The following is a 15,563-nucleotide window of genomic DNA, read 5'->3' on the forward strand; positions in this document are numbered from 1 at the left end:
CCAGCCGAGGGCTGGGGGTAAGGATCTCAGCCGGGATGACCGCCTCGGCGCCGTAGGTCAGGGAGAATGGGGTCTCTCGCGTCGCTGACCTCGGCGTGGTCCGATACGACCACAGGACACTGGGGAGTTCCTCCACCCAAGATGACCCAACTCGGTGTAGTCGGGTCCTGAGACCATGTAGAAGAGTCCGGTTGAAGTTTTCTGCTTGACCATTGGCCTGGGGGTGGCCTACCGAAGTGAAGTGTTGTTTGATGCCGAGGTTCTCGCACCAAGTCTTGAACGGGTTCTCGGCAAACTGTCTCCCATTGTCCGAGATGATGACCCGAGGTATGCCGAAGCGGCAGATAATGCACTTCCAAAAGAATTTTTGAATGGCCAGCCCTGAGATGGTCCGAAGTGGCTCGGCCTCGACCCACTTGGTGAAGTAATCCACAGCGGTTACTAAGAATGTATAACCCCCGACGGCTTTGGGGAAGGGACCTATGATGTCTGTCCCCCATTGCTCAAACGGCCAGGGTGAAGTGATGGGGACCATGAAGTTTGAAGGCTGGTGGTGCTCGGGTGCGTGGACTTGGCAGGAAGGGCAGCCGAGAACGAGGTCCTGGGAGTCTTGCCGAAGTGATGGCCAGAAATATCCCAGGAGCATAGCTTTCTTAGCTAGCATCCTGTGGCCGATGTGAGCCCCACATAGGCCCTCGTGGATCTCGTGGGGGACCTCGCGTCCTGCCTCGGGGGTGACACACCTCAACCATGGGCCGAGGTAGGAGCGCTTATATAGTTCTCCATCGCGGAGTGCATACCGAGCGGCTTTGCGTTGTATCTTCCTTGCTTCAGCTCGGTCTTCGGGAAGGACTCCTTGACCCAAGAAAAGGATGAACGGGGTCATCCAAGTTTCTTCAGAGTGCACGGGGCAGGCCACCTCTTCCACGTACCCTGGTTCACTCAGGACCTCCACCAAGACGGTTTTGCTGAGGTCAGAGAATGAAGTGGAAGCCAGCCGGGATAAGGCGTCGGCTCGCTTATTCTGGGACCGAGGGATCCTTTGGATTTCGAATGACTTGAAGTACGCGGTGAGTTGGTGAACTTTGGAGAGGTACCGTTGCATGGTCTCATCCTTGGCCTCGTACTCACCAATAACTTGGCGTACCACGAGTTGGGAGTCACTGCGGACGTGGATTTGCTGGGCGCCGAGCTTGCGGGCTAGCTGGAGTCCAGCGATTAGAGCCTCGTACTCGGCTTCATTGTTGGTGGCCGGGAAGTCAAAGCGGAGGGCGTAAGAGCAAACCTCCCCCTGAGGTCCTTCCAGGAGCAGTCCGGCTCCGCAGCCGTCTCCATTAGAGGATCCATCGACATACAATGTCCACAGGGATGAGGTGGACACCTCGGGTAAGGCTGAGGTGGACTCTGGACCTTCCGTGAAGGTGAGCTCAGCAAGGAAGTCAGCTAAAGCTTGAGCTTTTATGGCGGTGCGTGGCTCGTAGGACAAGTCATATTCTCCCAATTCGACAGCCCACTTGGTGAGGCGACCAGAAGTTCGGGTCGCACCAATATTTGCCGAATGGGCTGGTCGGTCCTGACCGAGATGGGATGGGCTAAGAAGTAGGGTTTCAACCGCCGAGCTGCGTGGACGAGCCCCAGCACAAGTTTTTCCACTTGCGTGTATCGGGTCTCCGGCCCGCGGAGGGCTCGGCTGACGTAGTAGACCGGCACTTGGGTGCCCTCATCTCGGATGAGCACAGCGCTGACAGCCTCGTCGGCTGCGGAGAGGTAGAGGTAGAGCTTCTCCTCGGGCCGAGGTGAAGCGAGTGTTGGTAGGTGATGCAAGTACTGCTTCAGCTGGTCGAAAGCAGCCTGACACTCCTCAGTCCAGGCGAACTGGTCAGCATTCTTCAGCACCTTAAAGAAAGGCAGAGCTTTCTCGGCTGATTGGGACAGGAAGCGATTCAGCGCGGCCAGGCGTCCATTCAGCCGTTGGACTTCTCGGATGTTCCGAGGTGGGGACATGTCCTGAATGGCTTTCACTTTGTCGGGGTTGGCCTCGATTCCCCGGTGGGAAACCAGATACCCCAAGAATTTTCCCGAGGTGACGCCGAAGACGCACTTCTTGGGATTCAGCTTCATCCTCGAGTCTCGCAGGACACCAAAGACTTCCCTCACGTCTGACAGAAAGGATGAAGTGGCGAGGCTTTTAACGAGGATGTCATCCACATAGGCCTCCACATTGCGGCCGATCTGATTCTGGAAGAGTCGGTTGATCAGCCTTTGGTAGGTCGCCCCGGCGTTCTTTAGCCCGAAGGGCATGGTAGTGTAACAATAAGTACCTCGGTCGGTGTAGAACGCCGTTTTCTCTTGTTCCTCCTCACTCATTCCTATTTGATGATACCCTTTGAAGGCATCTAGGAAGCAGAGGATTTCATACCCCATCGCCGCGTCGACGAGGGCGTCTATCCTTGGCAGAGGATAGCAATCTTTGGGGCAGGCCTTGTTGAGGTCGGTGAAGTCGACACACATTCTCCATCCCCCGGTGTCCTTTTTTACCATGACTGGATTGGACAGCCAGGTGGGATATTGGACCTCGTGGATCATCTTGGCCGGCAAGAGCTTGTCGACCTCATCCGATATGGCTTGGCTACGTTCGGGGCCGAAGTGCCTTCGTTTCTGTCGCACAGGTCGGGCCTGCGGGTCAACGTTGAGTTGGTGAGTCATGAGCTCGGGTGGCACTCCGACCACTTCATCCGCGGACCACGCGAAGACGTCTCGGTGGTCTTTGATCAGGGAGATCATTTCTTCTTTCAGGGGTGAGGGTAGTCCAGCCCCTACTTGGACCACTTGGTCAGGTTTCGCTTCATCCACTACCACCAGTTCCACCTCATCCCCGGGCTCCAGCCTGTTGGGCTCTTCTGCCTTCCGAGGGTCGATGCAGTCTATGGAGAGGACCGCTGGCCTCTTTTCTTCTGACCTCGGTGAGGGCCGGGGGGTGACTGCTGCTTGAATGGTGGCGAGGTAGCATTCCCGGGCGGCGCCCACATCGCTGCTTACCTCGGCCACCCCCGCAGAGGTTGGAAATTTAAAGCTCAGGTGGTAGGTGGAGTATACGGCTCTCAAGGCATTGAGCGTGGGCCGGCCTATCAGCATATTGTAGGGGGAGTCTGCTTTGACCACCGCAAAACTGACAGGCACAGTTCGGCAGCGTGGATGACGCCCGATTGTTACCACCAGGGTCAACATGCCTTCCGGGTGGACGACGTGTCCCCCGAATCCCACGAGGGGAGTCCTGACAGGAGTGAGTTGCTCCTTGGTCAGTTTCAAACTTTCGAAAGTCCGGTAGTACAAGACGTCTACCGAGCTTCCGGGGTCTACGTAGACCTTTTTGACTACGTAGTTGTTGGTGAGGACTTCAATCACAAGAGCTTCATGATTGCTGGAGGCCGCAGGAACGGGGTCAGCGGGGCCGTAGGTGATGACCTCGGACAGCCGAGAGCTCGGCTCGGCCACCTCCATCTCGGCCTGGCGGTAGGTCCGCTTCCGGGAGTTCTGGCTGTCTCCTCCCGTTGGTCCTCCCGCGATGGTGTTGATCACCCCGGCGATGTTGGGGCCGTAGCCCGGTGAGCCATCGCGTGGGGGCTGCTTGTCCTCCCTACGGTCTTCGGGACCTCGGCAATGCATGTTCGTGTCCCGTCGGTCGTCTCGGCGGGGGCCCCGGTTCTCCCGGTGGGAGACGCTTCGGTTGAAGCCTCCATCCTTGCGGACGAATTGCTTCAGGTATCCTTGCCGGATCAAATTTTCGATTTCCCGCTTCAGGTCATTGCAGTCCTCAGTCTCGTGTCCTACATTACGGTGGTAGGCACAGTAGAGGTTCGAGTTCCTCTTATCTCTCCTCCCCGGAATTTCGGGAGGGTTGCGGCCGAGGTGATTCTGCCTCATCACAGCCAGGACGTGGGTCCGGCTCGAATTGAGGGGCGTCAGCTCGGCGTCCGAGGTGGACAATCTGCCTTTCACGATCCGGTCGAAGACACTTCGGCGGTCTCGGGGTTGGTTTGAAGTGCCACTTGGGCCTGGTTCACCTCGGCCAGTGTCTTTCCTCCTCCGGGGATCTTGCCCCGTACGAGATGCTTGGGCTTCTCGCTTCATGCGATTTACATCTTCGCTTCGGATTCCCTGGTCCACTCTTTCCCAGAGCTCCCGGAGTGTACGGGGGTACTGCCGATGGATTTCGGTGTTAAAGATCCCTGCTACTAACCCGTTGGTGAAGGCAGCAATAGTTACTTGCTCGTTCTGGTCAGGTATCTGTACATTCTCCTCGTTGAACCTTTGGGCGTACGAGCGAAGTGACTCGCCCTGACCCTGTTGCAGGTTCAAGAGGTAAGCTGAAGTCTTTGTTATTGGTCGAGACGACACAAAGCGGTGGATGAACCGGTCTATCAGCTCATCCAGGGAGGAAATGCTCCCCGGTTCTAAACTCCAGAACCACTTCCGGGCGGTCCCGTGCAGGAAGATGGGGAAAGCCCGACAGATCACGGCGTCGGGGACGCAGTAGAGTCGGAATGCGGAGATGAAGGCGCGAAGGTGATCCTCGGGGTCACCTCGGCCGTCGTAGGTGTGCAAATTTGGAAGCTTAAAGTTTGGGGGCACCATCTCCCCATTGATGTCATCAGTGAAGGGCGGAGCCCTCATGTAGTCAGAAGCTAGGCCTCCGGGACGCCGAGGTGGGTCCTCGGCTCGTTTTCCCAGTAGTCCCCGAGAAAATGCTCGGGAGATGGAGGCAATCTTGGAGGTTGCCTTGGATGAGACTCGCCTGGAGGTGCTCCGAGATAGACGCCCATCTTCGGAGTCCTCGCCTGAGGGCACTTCAGGGGACTTCGTTGGTCTCCTCTTGGAAGACTCGGCTTTTTCTTTTCCCTGCCTCTTGAGGTACCTTCCTAGTTCCTCAAAGATGTTGGGGTTGTCCGTGACAAACTCGGCCATCTTGGCGATGGCCTCCTCATTGTTGGGCTGGGTCCTTTGGGACCCATGTTCCTCAGAGATACGATCTTGCTGGGCTCCGGATGTCTGCCCAGCCCCAGTTGAGGGAACTCTTCCGCTTCTGGAGCGCGTGGATCTCATTTTAGCAGTAATCTCGTTCCCACAGACGGCGCCAATTGAAGAGGTGATTTTTGGTGGATATGTAAGCCGACCTGAATCAGTCCTCTCTGAGAGGAGGTGAGGTGAATTCGTGTGTCCGAAGTCGACCTCCTTGTCCGAAGTGAATGGCGGGGCTTCTCCCCTGGTATCACTCCGACGATTAAGTTAGTATGAGAACGAGAAAATGCTAGAGTATGAGCAAATGAACAGTGTATGCTTACTTGTTGGAGTGTGTGGGGTATTTATAGAGCGAGAGTGGAGGGCAGGACGGAGGTCTTATGTCGGTGGGACCCATGCCCTGCCATTACGGCTCTGTTCCCTGTCAGGGGGCCTGACTCTGACACTGTAGCCGCCTGGACAGGGTGACGAGGAGTCCTTTGCAGTAGTCATTAAGTGCGACAGTGCTTTTCAGATAAAGCACTGATCCCGGATGATGTCAGGTGGCTTGCCTCATCCGCGTGCGGCTGAGGTGGAGGTGCCGAGGTCACCTACACGGTAGACTAGGGATCCGGCCGAGCTTAAGGGATATGCCCGAGGCACGGGTGAGCTCTGATGTTGGACGAGGTGAGGTCACCTCGGGCATGCGGGGCGGCCGAGGTGAGCATCCTCAGAATACATTATTTTTGTTAAATTATAATTAAAATGGAAATTATGGGCTTTTTATCCTCTCAAATGAATAAAAAAATTTCAAGCAAAGTATCGTTAAATAATAATGGACTGATTAATATTTTCATTTTTAATTTGATTTATTATTTGTCTCTTTTACTATTAATAATTGATTAATTATAAGTTCATTTCTTTTAGATGTATCTAAATAATTTGAAACCATATGAGATATGCTTTGCACATACCTAACATATATTTGTGATTAGTATTAGTGCTAAAAAATTAAACATAACAAGATCAAAAAAAAAAAAAGCTTAAGTTCAAGTATACTAAAAAAACAATATACGAATAATAGTAGTAAAAAGATGAAAGTAGCTAGTCACACAAGAGAACAGAGAATAAGAAAATAGTAAAAAGGACCTTATTATTATTATTTATTTGTTCTGTTTGTTGACACATTTTGAGGTACTAAGAGTATTTGGTTAACTATGAAATAAATCTTATACTACCTAATAGACTCCAGAGTTTCACTTAAAAAGATTAAATAACGGAGTAACAACTTACAAAAGAAATGCATTCTTGTATATTATTTTATCTCGGTTTTGTAAAGCAAAATGGTACCACACTAGAGCATATGGAACATTTCAGATAGCTAGCTGGATGCATCCAGAAAAGAAGTCGGTTGGGGATAGAATCTAAAACTCCATTACTAATTTACATAAATTATAAGCAAGCATCTAGCTTTTTTCAGAACACTAACTTTATCCCCTGCAGAATTGATCTTCTATGCAGTAACCAAGCTTGTTCTCAACTCCTCGACTTCAACAATACCCAGAAAGAATTTAGCTGATAGATTTCTGAGGACAAGAAAGGAGAAAAAGTGGGAAAAAGAAAAAGATGGGCAATTGGTTTGTAACAGAAGGAAGGGGAACAAGCTGGAGAGACCAAACCTTAGCATCAGTCTCACTACCACCCGCGCCTTTGATGGTTATATTTGGGCTGGTAGCTGCGTTAATGTGTATGGCAAGTTACTGGGACTACAAAGCCCAGATGGAGCGTACCATGACCGGTTTCAAGCTGTTTCTTTTTCTGCTGCCGTTGCTACTGATTTTGATGGTTCATTTGATGATGCTTAGCAGGAGGTGGTTTTATATCAGAGGTTTAAGGCCGGTTTCGGATCAGTCGACGAGCCAACAAGGCAACAGCTCCCCTCCTTGGGGGCTGGTGCTGGTGGTGCTGCTGCTTTTGGTGTTAGTGTATTATCACTCTTCTTTCCAGTCCAGCTGGTTTCGACCTCCTGTCTAAACAGTACTTGGCGTTCCAAAATCCAGGCTCCATGCTCTTCACATGTCCTAGCTAGCATATATCCGAGTACAACTGCGGAATGGTCAGAAAGGAAGACAAGGTGGTGGTTTTGGTGCGTCGTAGTACATCTTTTCTTGGTTTTGTGTTTCCTGGTTGGGGTCTAGCTACACCAACGATCTTTTGCTGCTGTGATTTTTGTTTTACGCTGTCGATTTACTGGGTATGTAGCGATTAGCCTGCCACATATTAGCTAGCTCAATAGTCTGGTCCAATTTGGTCGCGTCGCTTATTAATCATTAGGAAATCCGTGATACGGGGCTTAAACATCTGTTGTATTGAGTTCCGAGTAATGAGTATTCGTGATCAGCCATCTTGATCTTTTCTAAATAAAATGAGGTTATAAGCAGAATTGATTTCTGGAGTCAATGAATTGAATTATCAATAAATAATAAAAACCCTTTTTCTTTTTACTAAAGTTAATCTTATTTGTATGGCAGAAGAGAGAGTTTGATAGAAGTAGCTTTCTGGACACTTATCTTTTAACCTCGAGGATTCATGCAGGACTAAAAATGAATATCGGAATTCAATTTAAAGGAAGAGAAAGTTTGATAGGAGTAATTTTCTGAACATTATCTTTTAACATTCTTGATTCAAACACGACTGAAAAATGGATCTTGGCGCTACCCTTGAAAGCAAACCCTTACTTATTGTCAACATGACATCGCCGACTAGAATTCCCGGAGGCCCGTGGTGGGCTTCAATTCAAGTCTTGCTTCTCTTTAGAGAGTTTCTGAAGCCTCGCAAAATCAAGGTTCCTGCTATTTTTCCTCTTGTACATCTCTGCAAATGTAATGGGTTCCTCCAGCTCTGACCTCCCTCCGCCCGATCTTCACCTGGGAACACAATGGCCTCTGGCGCTGGATACTGAATTGTAGTAATTGAGAGTCTGCTGGAATTCACACCCTTCCTCTCCCTCCTCCCCCCACCCCCCCCAAAAAAAAAAAAAAAAAAAAAACCCCCTTTTTCTTCCTTCAGCTAAACATAGTAGTCTTAATCCTAACTATTAAAGCATAAACATGAAAAGATTAATTGAAAAATCGAATATAAACACACCCAAACCGAACACTGAAAACTTGCATGCCATAAGATCAATTCAGCTGGCCAGGTGGAGGCTGGTACAAAGTACAAACAATTGCATAGGTGCGTACGCACCTTGTAGTGTAGCATTCTAACCAAAATTTCTCGTTAACACATTTCCAAATTTTACAATGTGGTTGAGTGGAACTAGTTGGGGGAATTAAACATCACTACAAAGTATTTTGTTGCCTCGCACAATGTGGTGCAAGGATCCCACATACATTAATTTAGGATGAAGCTCCCAGTTTCAAAGAACCAACAACAGACGTACTCCCTGCACTACATTTCACTACACACAAACATGACTGACTACCTGCGCTGGGCAGGAGTTGGTGGCAGCAGGAAGTCCTCCCTAGGGGGGTCTTCCCCCTGGCCAGTAGGGGAAACCCAGTTTGCAAACTTATACATATCTTACTTGACTACCGCTCCCCTAACATATACTAAAAGCTACATCTGATTTCAGCTAGAAATCATGTTAATTTAATGCACAAAAAGAAAGGGGAAAGTTACACTAGGATTAGCAAGGACATAGATAACTCAAAGCTATATGCACAAACAAACAGCTTAGCCTTCTTGCACAAAAAAAAAAAAAAAAAAAAATTGAAAGAATAGAAGAAAATGGTGATGGAGGTCAATGGACAGCTGGAGATGAATTCTTCAGCTTAGGAACCTTAAATGAGGACGTGAACAATTTGGGGGTGTTAGAGGCCTGAATGGTATCAACTGCTTTCCTCTTTGAACTTTTGCATCCCTACAAACACCATAGTGGAATTTGCTTAGCATTTCGAAGGTTTATCTGATTAAGAGCAGGTCATTCCACAATTAATTCAACTTGAATCATGCAATCACCAACACCTGTAAAACCAGACATGCTTTCAACAGGACTTCAGCATGTGGATCATGACTGTATATGTACTTTTCCTCAGCTAACTGAGATTTAAACTTTGAACCACAATTAAATTGTTCTACTACAGACACCAGATTTAAATAAGAAAAATTATAGACTTCAAAGACATAAAAAGCAGAAAAAATATTCAACTCAAGACTATTAAGCATGTACAAAGAGCAACAAGCTTGACAAGAAAACCACTTTAGCACAAGCTCCCATATGAGGCTCCGTTTGGATTGGTCATTTTTTCAAAAACAAGTTTTTCAAATACAATACCACAATAACTCAAAAAACATCCCATCCATACAATATATCCAATATTTTTAAAAAATTTTATAGTAAAAATTTTTCATATACATTACTACAATAAAATTTTTCAAAAACACCCCAAAAAACAGCTAATCCAAAATTTAACAACTCAATCTTTGAAGAGGGAGGGAGAGAGAGAGGAGAAAAGAGAGGAGTGGTGATAGATGGCAGAAGAAAATGGCGTAGATCTTATTTTTTATTTTTTTTTGCATATTTGGAGTTGTTTTTGATATATTGTATAGATGTGGTGTTTTTGGAGTTATTTTTGTTTGTGCATTACTGTATTATTGTATATGAAAAACTTGTTTTTCAAAAAATGAGGAATCGAAACGGAATCTTTCCAATGCTAGCATATATTAAAGAGTTAATCACTGCCAGATTCTGTCTTAAGGGGAAGCATACTATAAATTGCAGGCCAGAACAAATTTTGTATACTAACATCTTAAAGAATAACTGTCCTTTTATATTTCTAATTTATTCTGGCAAATTGTTTTTGAAAATGTAACTCGTACAGTATAAGTATGACAAAGTTCTTTCTTTCAATTTGAACTGTATGTGACAGACAAAAGCACAAATTCAATCTATATATGAAGGAGAAACAAGAATTCAATGACATTCTTATATTTTAATAATTACTGGGATAAAATGCATCAGATACACATCCAGGGTATACTGCAATGTTAGTAGCAATGCATTTCAATCGTCAGCAACTTGTTAGAAGCAGCATTACCTTTTCAAGTGTAAGGGAAGAATCTAACTCTTTCTTTGTCGTTACTGTCATCCCACTCTTGGCTTTTGAGTTGGTATTCCCAGATTCAGTTGTGCAGCGACCTAACACTGGGGTCATAGAATCTTTTCTCAACCTCCTTAACGCCTCCAGCTCCCTAGATAGTCTGGAAACTTCTTCATCATTTTTAACTAAGTCAGATCTTAGCCTAGCAATGTCATCGTTTAATCTTGCAATCATTCTATCCTTTACAGAATTAGAAGACTGCATATCCTCCATGCTCGACAGAAGCCCCCATATCTTCTCATTTGCAGATTCAACATCAGCACACTTCTGTCTCAATTGCTCATTCAAATTGGTCTCCATTAGGTTATACTGGTTCCAGACAAAATTCTTCTCAGCCAGCAGAGCAGAAATCTCTGAATTCTTATCTAACATAAGCTTCTCATTTTCACATTGCAGCCTTTTCAAATTACTCTCCAGAGCTTTATACCGATGCTCTTCTCCTTTTTTAATCACATCAGCAGATGTATCCTGCAAATAAACATGAAACAAGTGACTCCTTGAAGAAGAGACTAAAAAAAATGAATCAAATACAACCTACATCTCCTTAAAGAAGGGGTTCAAAAAATACCTTTTCCGAGCACTTACGAGCAAGGCGTTCAAACCATTCCCTAAAATCAGCCAATTCACTATCTGCATTTTCTGCGCTTAATAAGCACCAAAAAGGAGAAAATACATGAGCAGGTGCATTAAAAAAAATCAAGATTAATAACCACAGAGGACATGATATTTCATTTCTTTGCTTTCCTAATCTATATACAGGTAACAGAGAGCGACTTTCCAATTAGACTATACTGATCAAGAGCACTATAACAGCGCAAAATGACTAATGGAACAGAGATGCACAGAACTACGTAATTGAAGTTTATGCAATTTCCAGCACTTGTGCTCTCATATCTTTGTGGCAGTTTGCATATGAATTTAAACCTATAACAACCACATGCACATACTATAGGTCTCTTAAAGATAATTGTTTCTTTTGCAGGGGACGCTCTCTTGGGTACTCCTTTTTTTGCCATGTGTTTACATTGAACTTTTAAAAAGCTTTTCGCGACCATCTACTAAAATAATCTTTAAAAAATTCAGCATAATCCAAACTATACACCACAGGTGTACAATAATAAACGCATAAACATACTCTCTACAGAGTTATCGAGAAAATAAAAGAAGAACAAAGAAAAAAATAAAAACACTTTAATTCTTGTTCAGTAGAAAGAAAAGTAAACTAACCAAATTTCTGCTTGTACAGGAAAGACTCCCTCAACTTCAAACCCATAACCATATCAGCTTTAGTAGCCTCAACGATGCGCTCCTTTTCTTGCATGGTCAAATCCCTCCTCATCTAAACCACCAATTTCAATGCCAAAAAAAAAATAAAAATCCCAACTTTATAAAGAAGAACCCTAATTTGATAAATTTCAACAGCAATTAAGAAGAAAAAAAAGAAGAAAACAAAACTTTGGCATGGAATTTTCACCTGGAAGATATGCTCTTTTAGAAGATTAACATCAGAAGTCCAGCGTTCATGCTGTAACTTAACTATGTCTTCAAGAAGCTTCCTGTCTTTAGCCAGATATTGAATTTGCGTCTGCTGATTCTGCAACAAGTGGACCATAGCGTTAAATATTTTGTTGCATTTTTCACGGTCCCATGAGTCATTTGAGCCTTTGGCTTTCGCCATTGTTGGGTAATTGACGCGAAGAGTAGCCTAGGGTTTCGGAGTTTTTTTCAAGTTTTCTTTCTTCTTTAACTTTTTCCCGTCGGGGCAGAAGAGTGCAGAGAGAAAGTGGGGGTCGGGGAGAGTGAACATATGACCGTTGGATTTAGTAAAGTACACAACGGTCGAAAATGTAGAAGTAGCTTTTATTTCAAGTTGTGATAATTTCACAACCTCCCCTAAGGTTTCCAATATTATTACTTAGCACTCTTGAAATTAAAATTAGGATAATTTTAGAAACCCCTGAGTAGAGCTGTAAACGAGCCGAATCGAACCGAATATCTCATGTTTGAGCTCTGTTCGTTAAGCGATTCGAACAACGTTCGTGTTCGTTCGTTAATTTTCGAACTCCAAACCTGTGTTCGTGTTCGGTTCGTTAAACAAAGTTCATGTTCGAGTTCGAGTTCGTGTTCGGCTCGTTTAACATAAACGAGCCGTTTGTGAACATGTTCGAAATATTCGAATCCAAATTATTTTAAGCCTTAAATATGCCATACAAATCACTAATCATTCTAAAAAATAATTAAAGCATTAAGTGACTAAATTCTATTATTCATTAACTATATAACTAACATTAACATAAAAATAACAAATAAAACCCTCCAGTTATAAAAATCCAGCCATAAAATTAATCCTAAAATTTGTCAAATAATAATTATGCCCATGCTCGTGAATGTTCGCTAAAACTCGTGAACATGCTCGTATTCATTCGATTATTAATCAAACAAAAAAATTCGTTCGAACTCGGTTCGTTTAAGGTTTCGAACGAGTTTTTCACGAATACGAACGTGTCGAAACAAACCGAACTACTGAACAGTTCGATTCGTTTAATAGCTCTACCCCTGAGATTTCTGGCAATTGTGACCGTCTCCTCTAAGGTTTAAAAAATAATGCTTATCTCCTTTGATTTTATGGAAAGACTTGTAACCTTCACAAACTTTAAGAAATTTTAAGTAAAATGAGTTCAAAAAAGAAAATGAAAATTCATTTTTGGTAATACTTCTTTATTCTAAAATTTTAACGTCACCTAATCTAGGTTACTTGGTTGCCAAGATGATGCCCGAAGATCCATCTCATTTGGGAATGAGATATCCCTGGAGAGGAGGATAAACAAGTGAAGCCCCAGATGAGATGAGAAGATCTTCCTCGTGCATGGCCTGGCACCTTTGCAGAGACATTATTGGTCCTTCTTCCACCAACATCATTTCCAATATCGTAATACATTTTTGCTCGTCTTTCCAGTATGGCTGTATTGAAGAACACGTTAAATTAATGATAAAGTGGATTTGTTGGCCCTAGTTAATAAACATCTCTGTTTACGGGGATCCTATGTCGGATAATAAGGCAAGGTATAAAGTGTAGCGGGATAGGGCTGTTCCGGATTTTAAAGAAAGTAATTAAATTATCAAAAAAAAAAGAGAGAGTAATTAAAACACCTTTGCTTAGGGATCGATCACTCATTTAACTCGTACACATACGGTCGAATGCAGTCCGGTCCTGTAGATGGAACAACAATACGACACAGACCGGTTCGTCAAAGTCTTCGTTTAGTAGCATTAATGCGTAATTATGTGATTTTATTCCATTGATACTAAATAAGAAAGTATTAGCAAAGACACGGAAATACCCTTTTTGAACGATGTAACAATTAATTATCGAACACTTTGTGAGTTACTCTTATTATAAAATGCTTGTACGCTTTTATAGCAGAGATGTTATATTCAGACATTGTTCATGCACGTTTTTACAATTTTGTTGAATAAGAGTTATGTCACCAAATTTGTACGATTTTATGATTTGGCTACTGACAATGATGAGAAATTTGATCAATCACCGTGATGTGATGCACGCAAGTTGTTTCTCAATATCATTAGTTACTGATTCAAGAGAGAAGCAAGAAATTTGGTGTAGTTTTTCTCTTGCTTAATTAACACATTAAGTATTGAAAATATGCGGTCACCTTTTTTTTTTTGGTTGAATATGCCGATACTTGATGAAATTTTAATTCTTTTCTTCAAATACATGAATGTCTCCACAAAACGTTGTTTACACTTTCCGCTTTCTTCATGACAAACAGACAGTTGCTAGCTGCAAGACAAAGTAAACTCGTACCAGTAATACATTATAGGAGGAGGAAGGTAAATAGTAGTAAAAGCTTTACGCGTTGGACAATTACTCTATTAGTAGTACAAGTTCCCCAATTTGTTCCCGAAAAAGGGGCCTTACTTTAATTACCATGCAATGCATCTGTACCTTCTCAATTCTTCCACCATCGATCGCTTGCACCTAACCCTCCATCCATTTTCTCACGCCTTTTCTCTCTATAAATGCAACCAACATCGTCCTAGGGTTCTTAGCATTCCTTAAACCTTGTACAACACAAAGCGATTCCACATTTTTTTTTTTTTTATATAATTGGTACACTACAGACAGATTAAGCCATGGCTTTTCCTAAGGCTCTCATGATGATGATGATGATCATCATCGCTTCCCTTGTTTACGCTGCTCAAGTGGTACGTAACGCTGGCTACATTAATTCACTCATTCAATACAAGATCCTACGTTATATATGCATCCTTTTAATTAGCTAGAGAACAAATTAACAAAACTTGTTGAGTTCTCTAATCCATATTAACATATTTTGATTATTTGGAGGCTGATACATTGTTCGTCCCGCAGCCGCAGATTGACAGCAACACGGTTGGTCGCTCTCTTCTCCAGAATAATGATATAGGTTCTTCTTCTTCATATATATATATATATTTGGCTTTGAAAGTAATTTTCATCTTTCTTGAAACTAAGGAAACTCCATCTTTGTCGATCAGATTGCAAGTCTGCATGCGACGCGAGGTGCGCGGAAACGAAGAGGCGAAATTTGTGCAAGAGAGCATGCGGGACATGCTGTGAGCGGTGCCACTGCGTTCCTCCGGGCACTTCCGGCAATGAGGATGTCTGCCCCTGCTATGCCAACATGACCACTCACGGCGGCAGACACAAGTGCCCTTGAATCCCTTTTAAAAGAATGAAAATTTTTTACAGCACGACAACTTCATAGATAGATAGATTGCGTACATGCATATCGGTGCACTTGCGTTTTCTCTTCGTCGGATCAGATACTAAGTACTGCTACTATTACTATGTGCGTGTCCAATAAAGGAGAAATACATACCTACCGTACTTTCTTTCATTCAAATGCTATCTTTACTTGTGATGAAGCCCAATCCATTTAATTTTGGACACTCTCTTTTGTTCGAGTAACTGGCTACGATAGCACTTCGAGGAATAAAGATCCAGGCCACCACTCGTGTGCGAGTTTGGAGTGAATTCATGAACTTGGATACATTTCAACACTAAAATTTGATCTTTTTCTCTAAATATTCAGTACTTGATTCATTAAAAAAAATAAAGAGAAAAAAAAACCCAACTCAGCAAGCAGGATTTTATTTGATCAATTGCAGGGGCTAAGAAAAAGAGAATGAATTGTTTGACGCTTCAAATTTCGCACATTTGCTCATTCATAACCTAAGCTCCATTAATACCCTACATCACGCAGCGATCGTGACCAAGCCACGCCCGCAGCTCCAGAGAATCAAAGTATCAAATCATCACATTCTCACAACTCTCTCTCTCTCTCTCTATATATATATATATATATACACACACACACCTGAGGGAGAGAGAGGGGTCTT

General features: G+C 44.1%; 3 protein-coding genes across 6 annotated transcripts; 1 reads left to right on the forward strand and 2 right to left on the reverse strand.

Annotated features, from left to right (window-relative positions):
• Positions 1-26: 26 nt before the first annotated feature.
• Positions 27-3,666, reverse strand: LOC113749176. The gene is made up of 3 exons (XM_027292850.1): positions 1,696-3,666; positions 233-1,573; positions 27-167 (listed from the first exon to the last, which is right to left on the reverse strand). The coding sequence occupies exons 1-3, from the start codon at positions 3,664-3,666 to the stop codon at positions 27-29; spliced, it is 3,453 nt and encodes a 1,150-aa protein (XP_027148651.1).
• A 4,585-nt stretch (positions 3,667-8,251) lies between these two features.
• On the reverse strand, positions 8,252-11,959 carry LOC113749549. Of its 3 annotated transcripts, none has more exons than XM_027293327.1 (5): positions 11,635-11,959; positions 11,388-11,499; positions 10,729-10,790; positions 10,098-10,628; positions 8,252-8,920 (listed from the first exon to the last, which is right to left on the reverse strand). In XM_027293327.1, the coding sequence occupies exons 1-5, from the start codon at positions 11,836-11,838 to the stop codon at positions 8,801-8,803; spliced, it is 1,029 nt and encodes a 342-aa protein (XP_027149128.1). In that variant the 5' UTR covers positions 11,839-11,959; the 3' UTR covers positions 8,252-8,800. The 3 variants fall into 3 exon arrangements, with proteins under 3 accessions (XP_027149128.1, XP_027149127.1, XP_027149129.1); XM_027293326.1 differs by having other exon boundaries at positions 10,729-10,799; XM_027293328.1 differs by lacking the exon at positions 8,252-8,920 and adding an exon at positions 8,931-9,024 and having other exon boundaries at positions 10,729-10,799.
• A 2,299-nt stretch (positions 11,960-14,258) lies between these two features.
• LOC113750091 (snakin-2-like) lies at positions 14,259-15,061 on the forward strand. 2 transcript variants are annotated; one of them, XM_027294024.1, is made up of 3 exons: positions 14,259-14,387; positions 14,530-14,608; positions 14,700-15,061. In XM_027294024.1, the coding sequence occupies exons 1-3, from the start codon at positions 14,316-14,318 to the stop codon at positions 14,879-14,881; spliced, it is 333 nt and encodes a 110-aa protein (XP_027149825.1). In that variant the 5' UTR covers positions 14,259-14,315; the 3' UTR covers positions 14,882-15,061. The 2 variants fall into 2 exon arrangements, with proteins under 2 accessions (XP_027149825.1, XP_027149826.1); XM_027294025.1 differs by having other exon boundaries at positions 14,554-14,608.
• The last annotated feature ends 502 nt before the right edge of the window (positions 15,062-15,563 follow it).

This window comes from Coffea eugenioides, chromosome 10 (genome assembly GCF_003713205.1).
Source record: "Coffea eugenioides isolate CCC68of chromosome 10, Ceug_1.0, whole genome shotgun sequence".
Lineage (NCBI taxonomy): Eukaryota > Viridiplantae > Streptophyta > Magnoliopsida > Gentianales > Rubiaceae > Coffea > Coffea eugenioides.

What these genes read in the sequence shown, in the direction of transcription:
- LOC113749549 (XM_027293326.1), bottom strand. Translation starts at nt 11,838, where the DNA reads ATGGCGAAAGCCAAAGGCTCAAATGACTCATGGGACCGTGAAAAATGC. An exon ending in TAAAAGAGCATATCTTCCAG is followed by an intron (nt 11,500 to 11,634) that starts GTGAAAATTCCA and finishes TTGGTGGTTTAG; the next exon opens with ATGAGGAGGGATTTGACCAT. An exon ending in CTTCCCTTACACTTGAAAAG is followed by an intron (nt 8,921 to 10,097) that starts GTAATGCTGCTT and finishes TGGTGTTTGTAG; the next exon opens with GGATGCAAAAGTTCAAAGAG.
- LOC113749176 (XM_027292850.1), bottom strand. Translation starts at nt 3,666, where the DNA reads ATGCATTGCCGAGGTCCCGAAGACCGTAGGGAGGACAAGCAGCCCCCA. An exon ending in CCCAAGTGCCGGTCTACTAC is followed by an intron (nt 1,574 to 1,695) that starts GTCAGCCGAGCC and finishes CATCTCGGTCAG; the next exon opens with GACCGACCAGCCCATTCGGC. An exon ending in TCAAACAACACTTCACTTCG is followed by an intron (nt 168 to 232) that starts GTAGGCCACCCC and finishes ACATGGTCTCAG; the next exon opens with GACCCGACTACACCGAGTTG.
- LOC113750091 (XM_027294024.1), top strand. Translation starts at nt 14,316, where the DNA reads ATGGCTTTTCCTAAGGCTCTCATGATGATGATGATGATCATCATCGCT. An exon ending in TTGTTTACGCTGCTCAAGTG is followed by an intron (nt 14,388 to 14,529) that starts GTACGTAACGCT and finishes GATTATTTGGAG; the next exon opens with GCTGATACATTGTTCGTCCC. An exon ending in TCTCCAGAATAATGATATAG is followed by an intron (nt 14,609 to 14,699) that starts GTTCTTCTTCTT and finishes TTTGTCGATCAG; the next exon opens with ATTGCAAGTCTGCATGCGAC.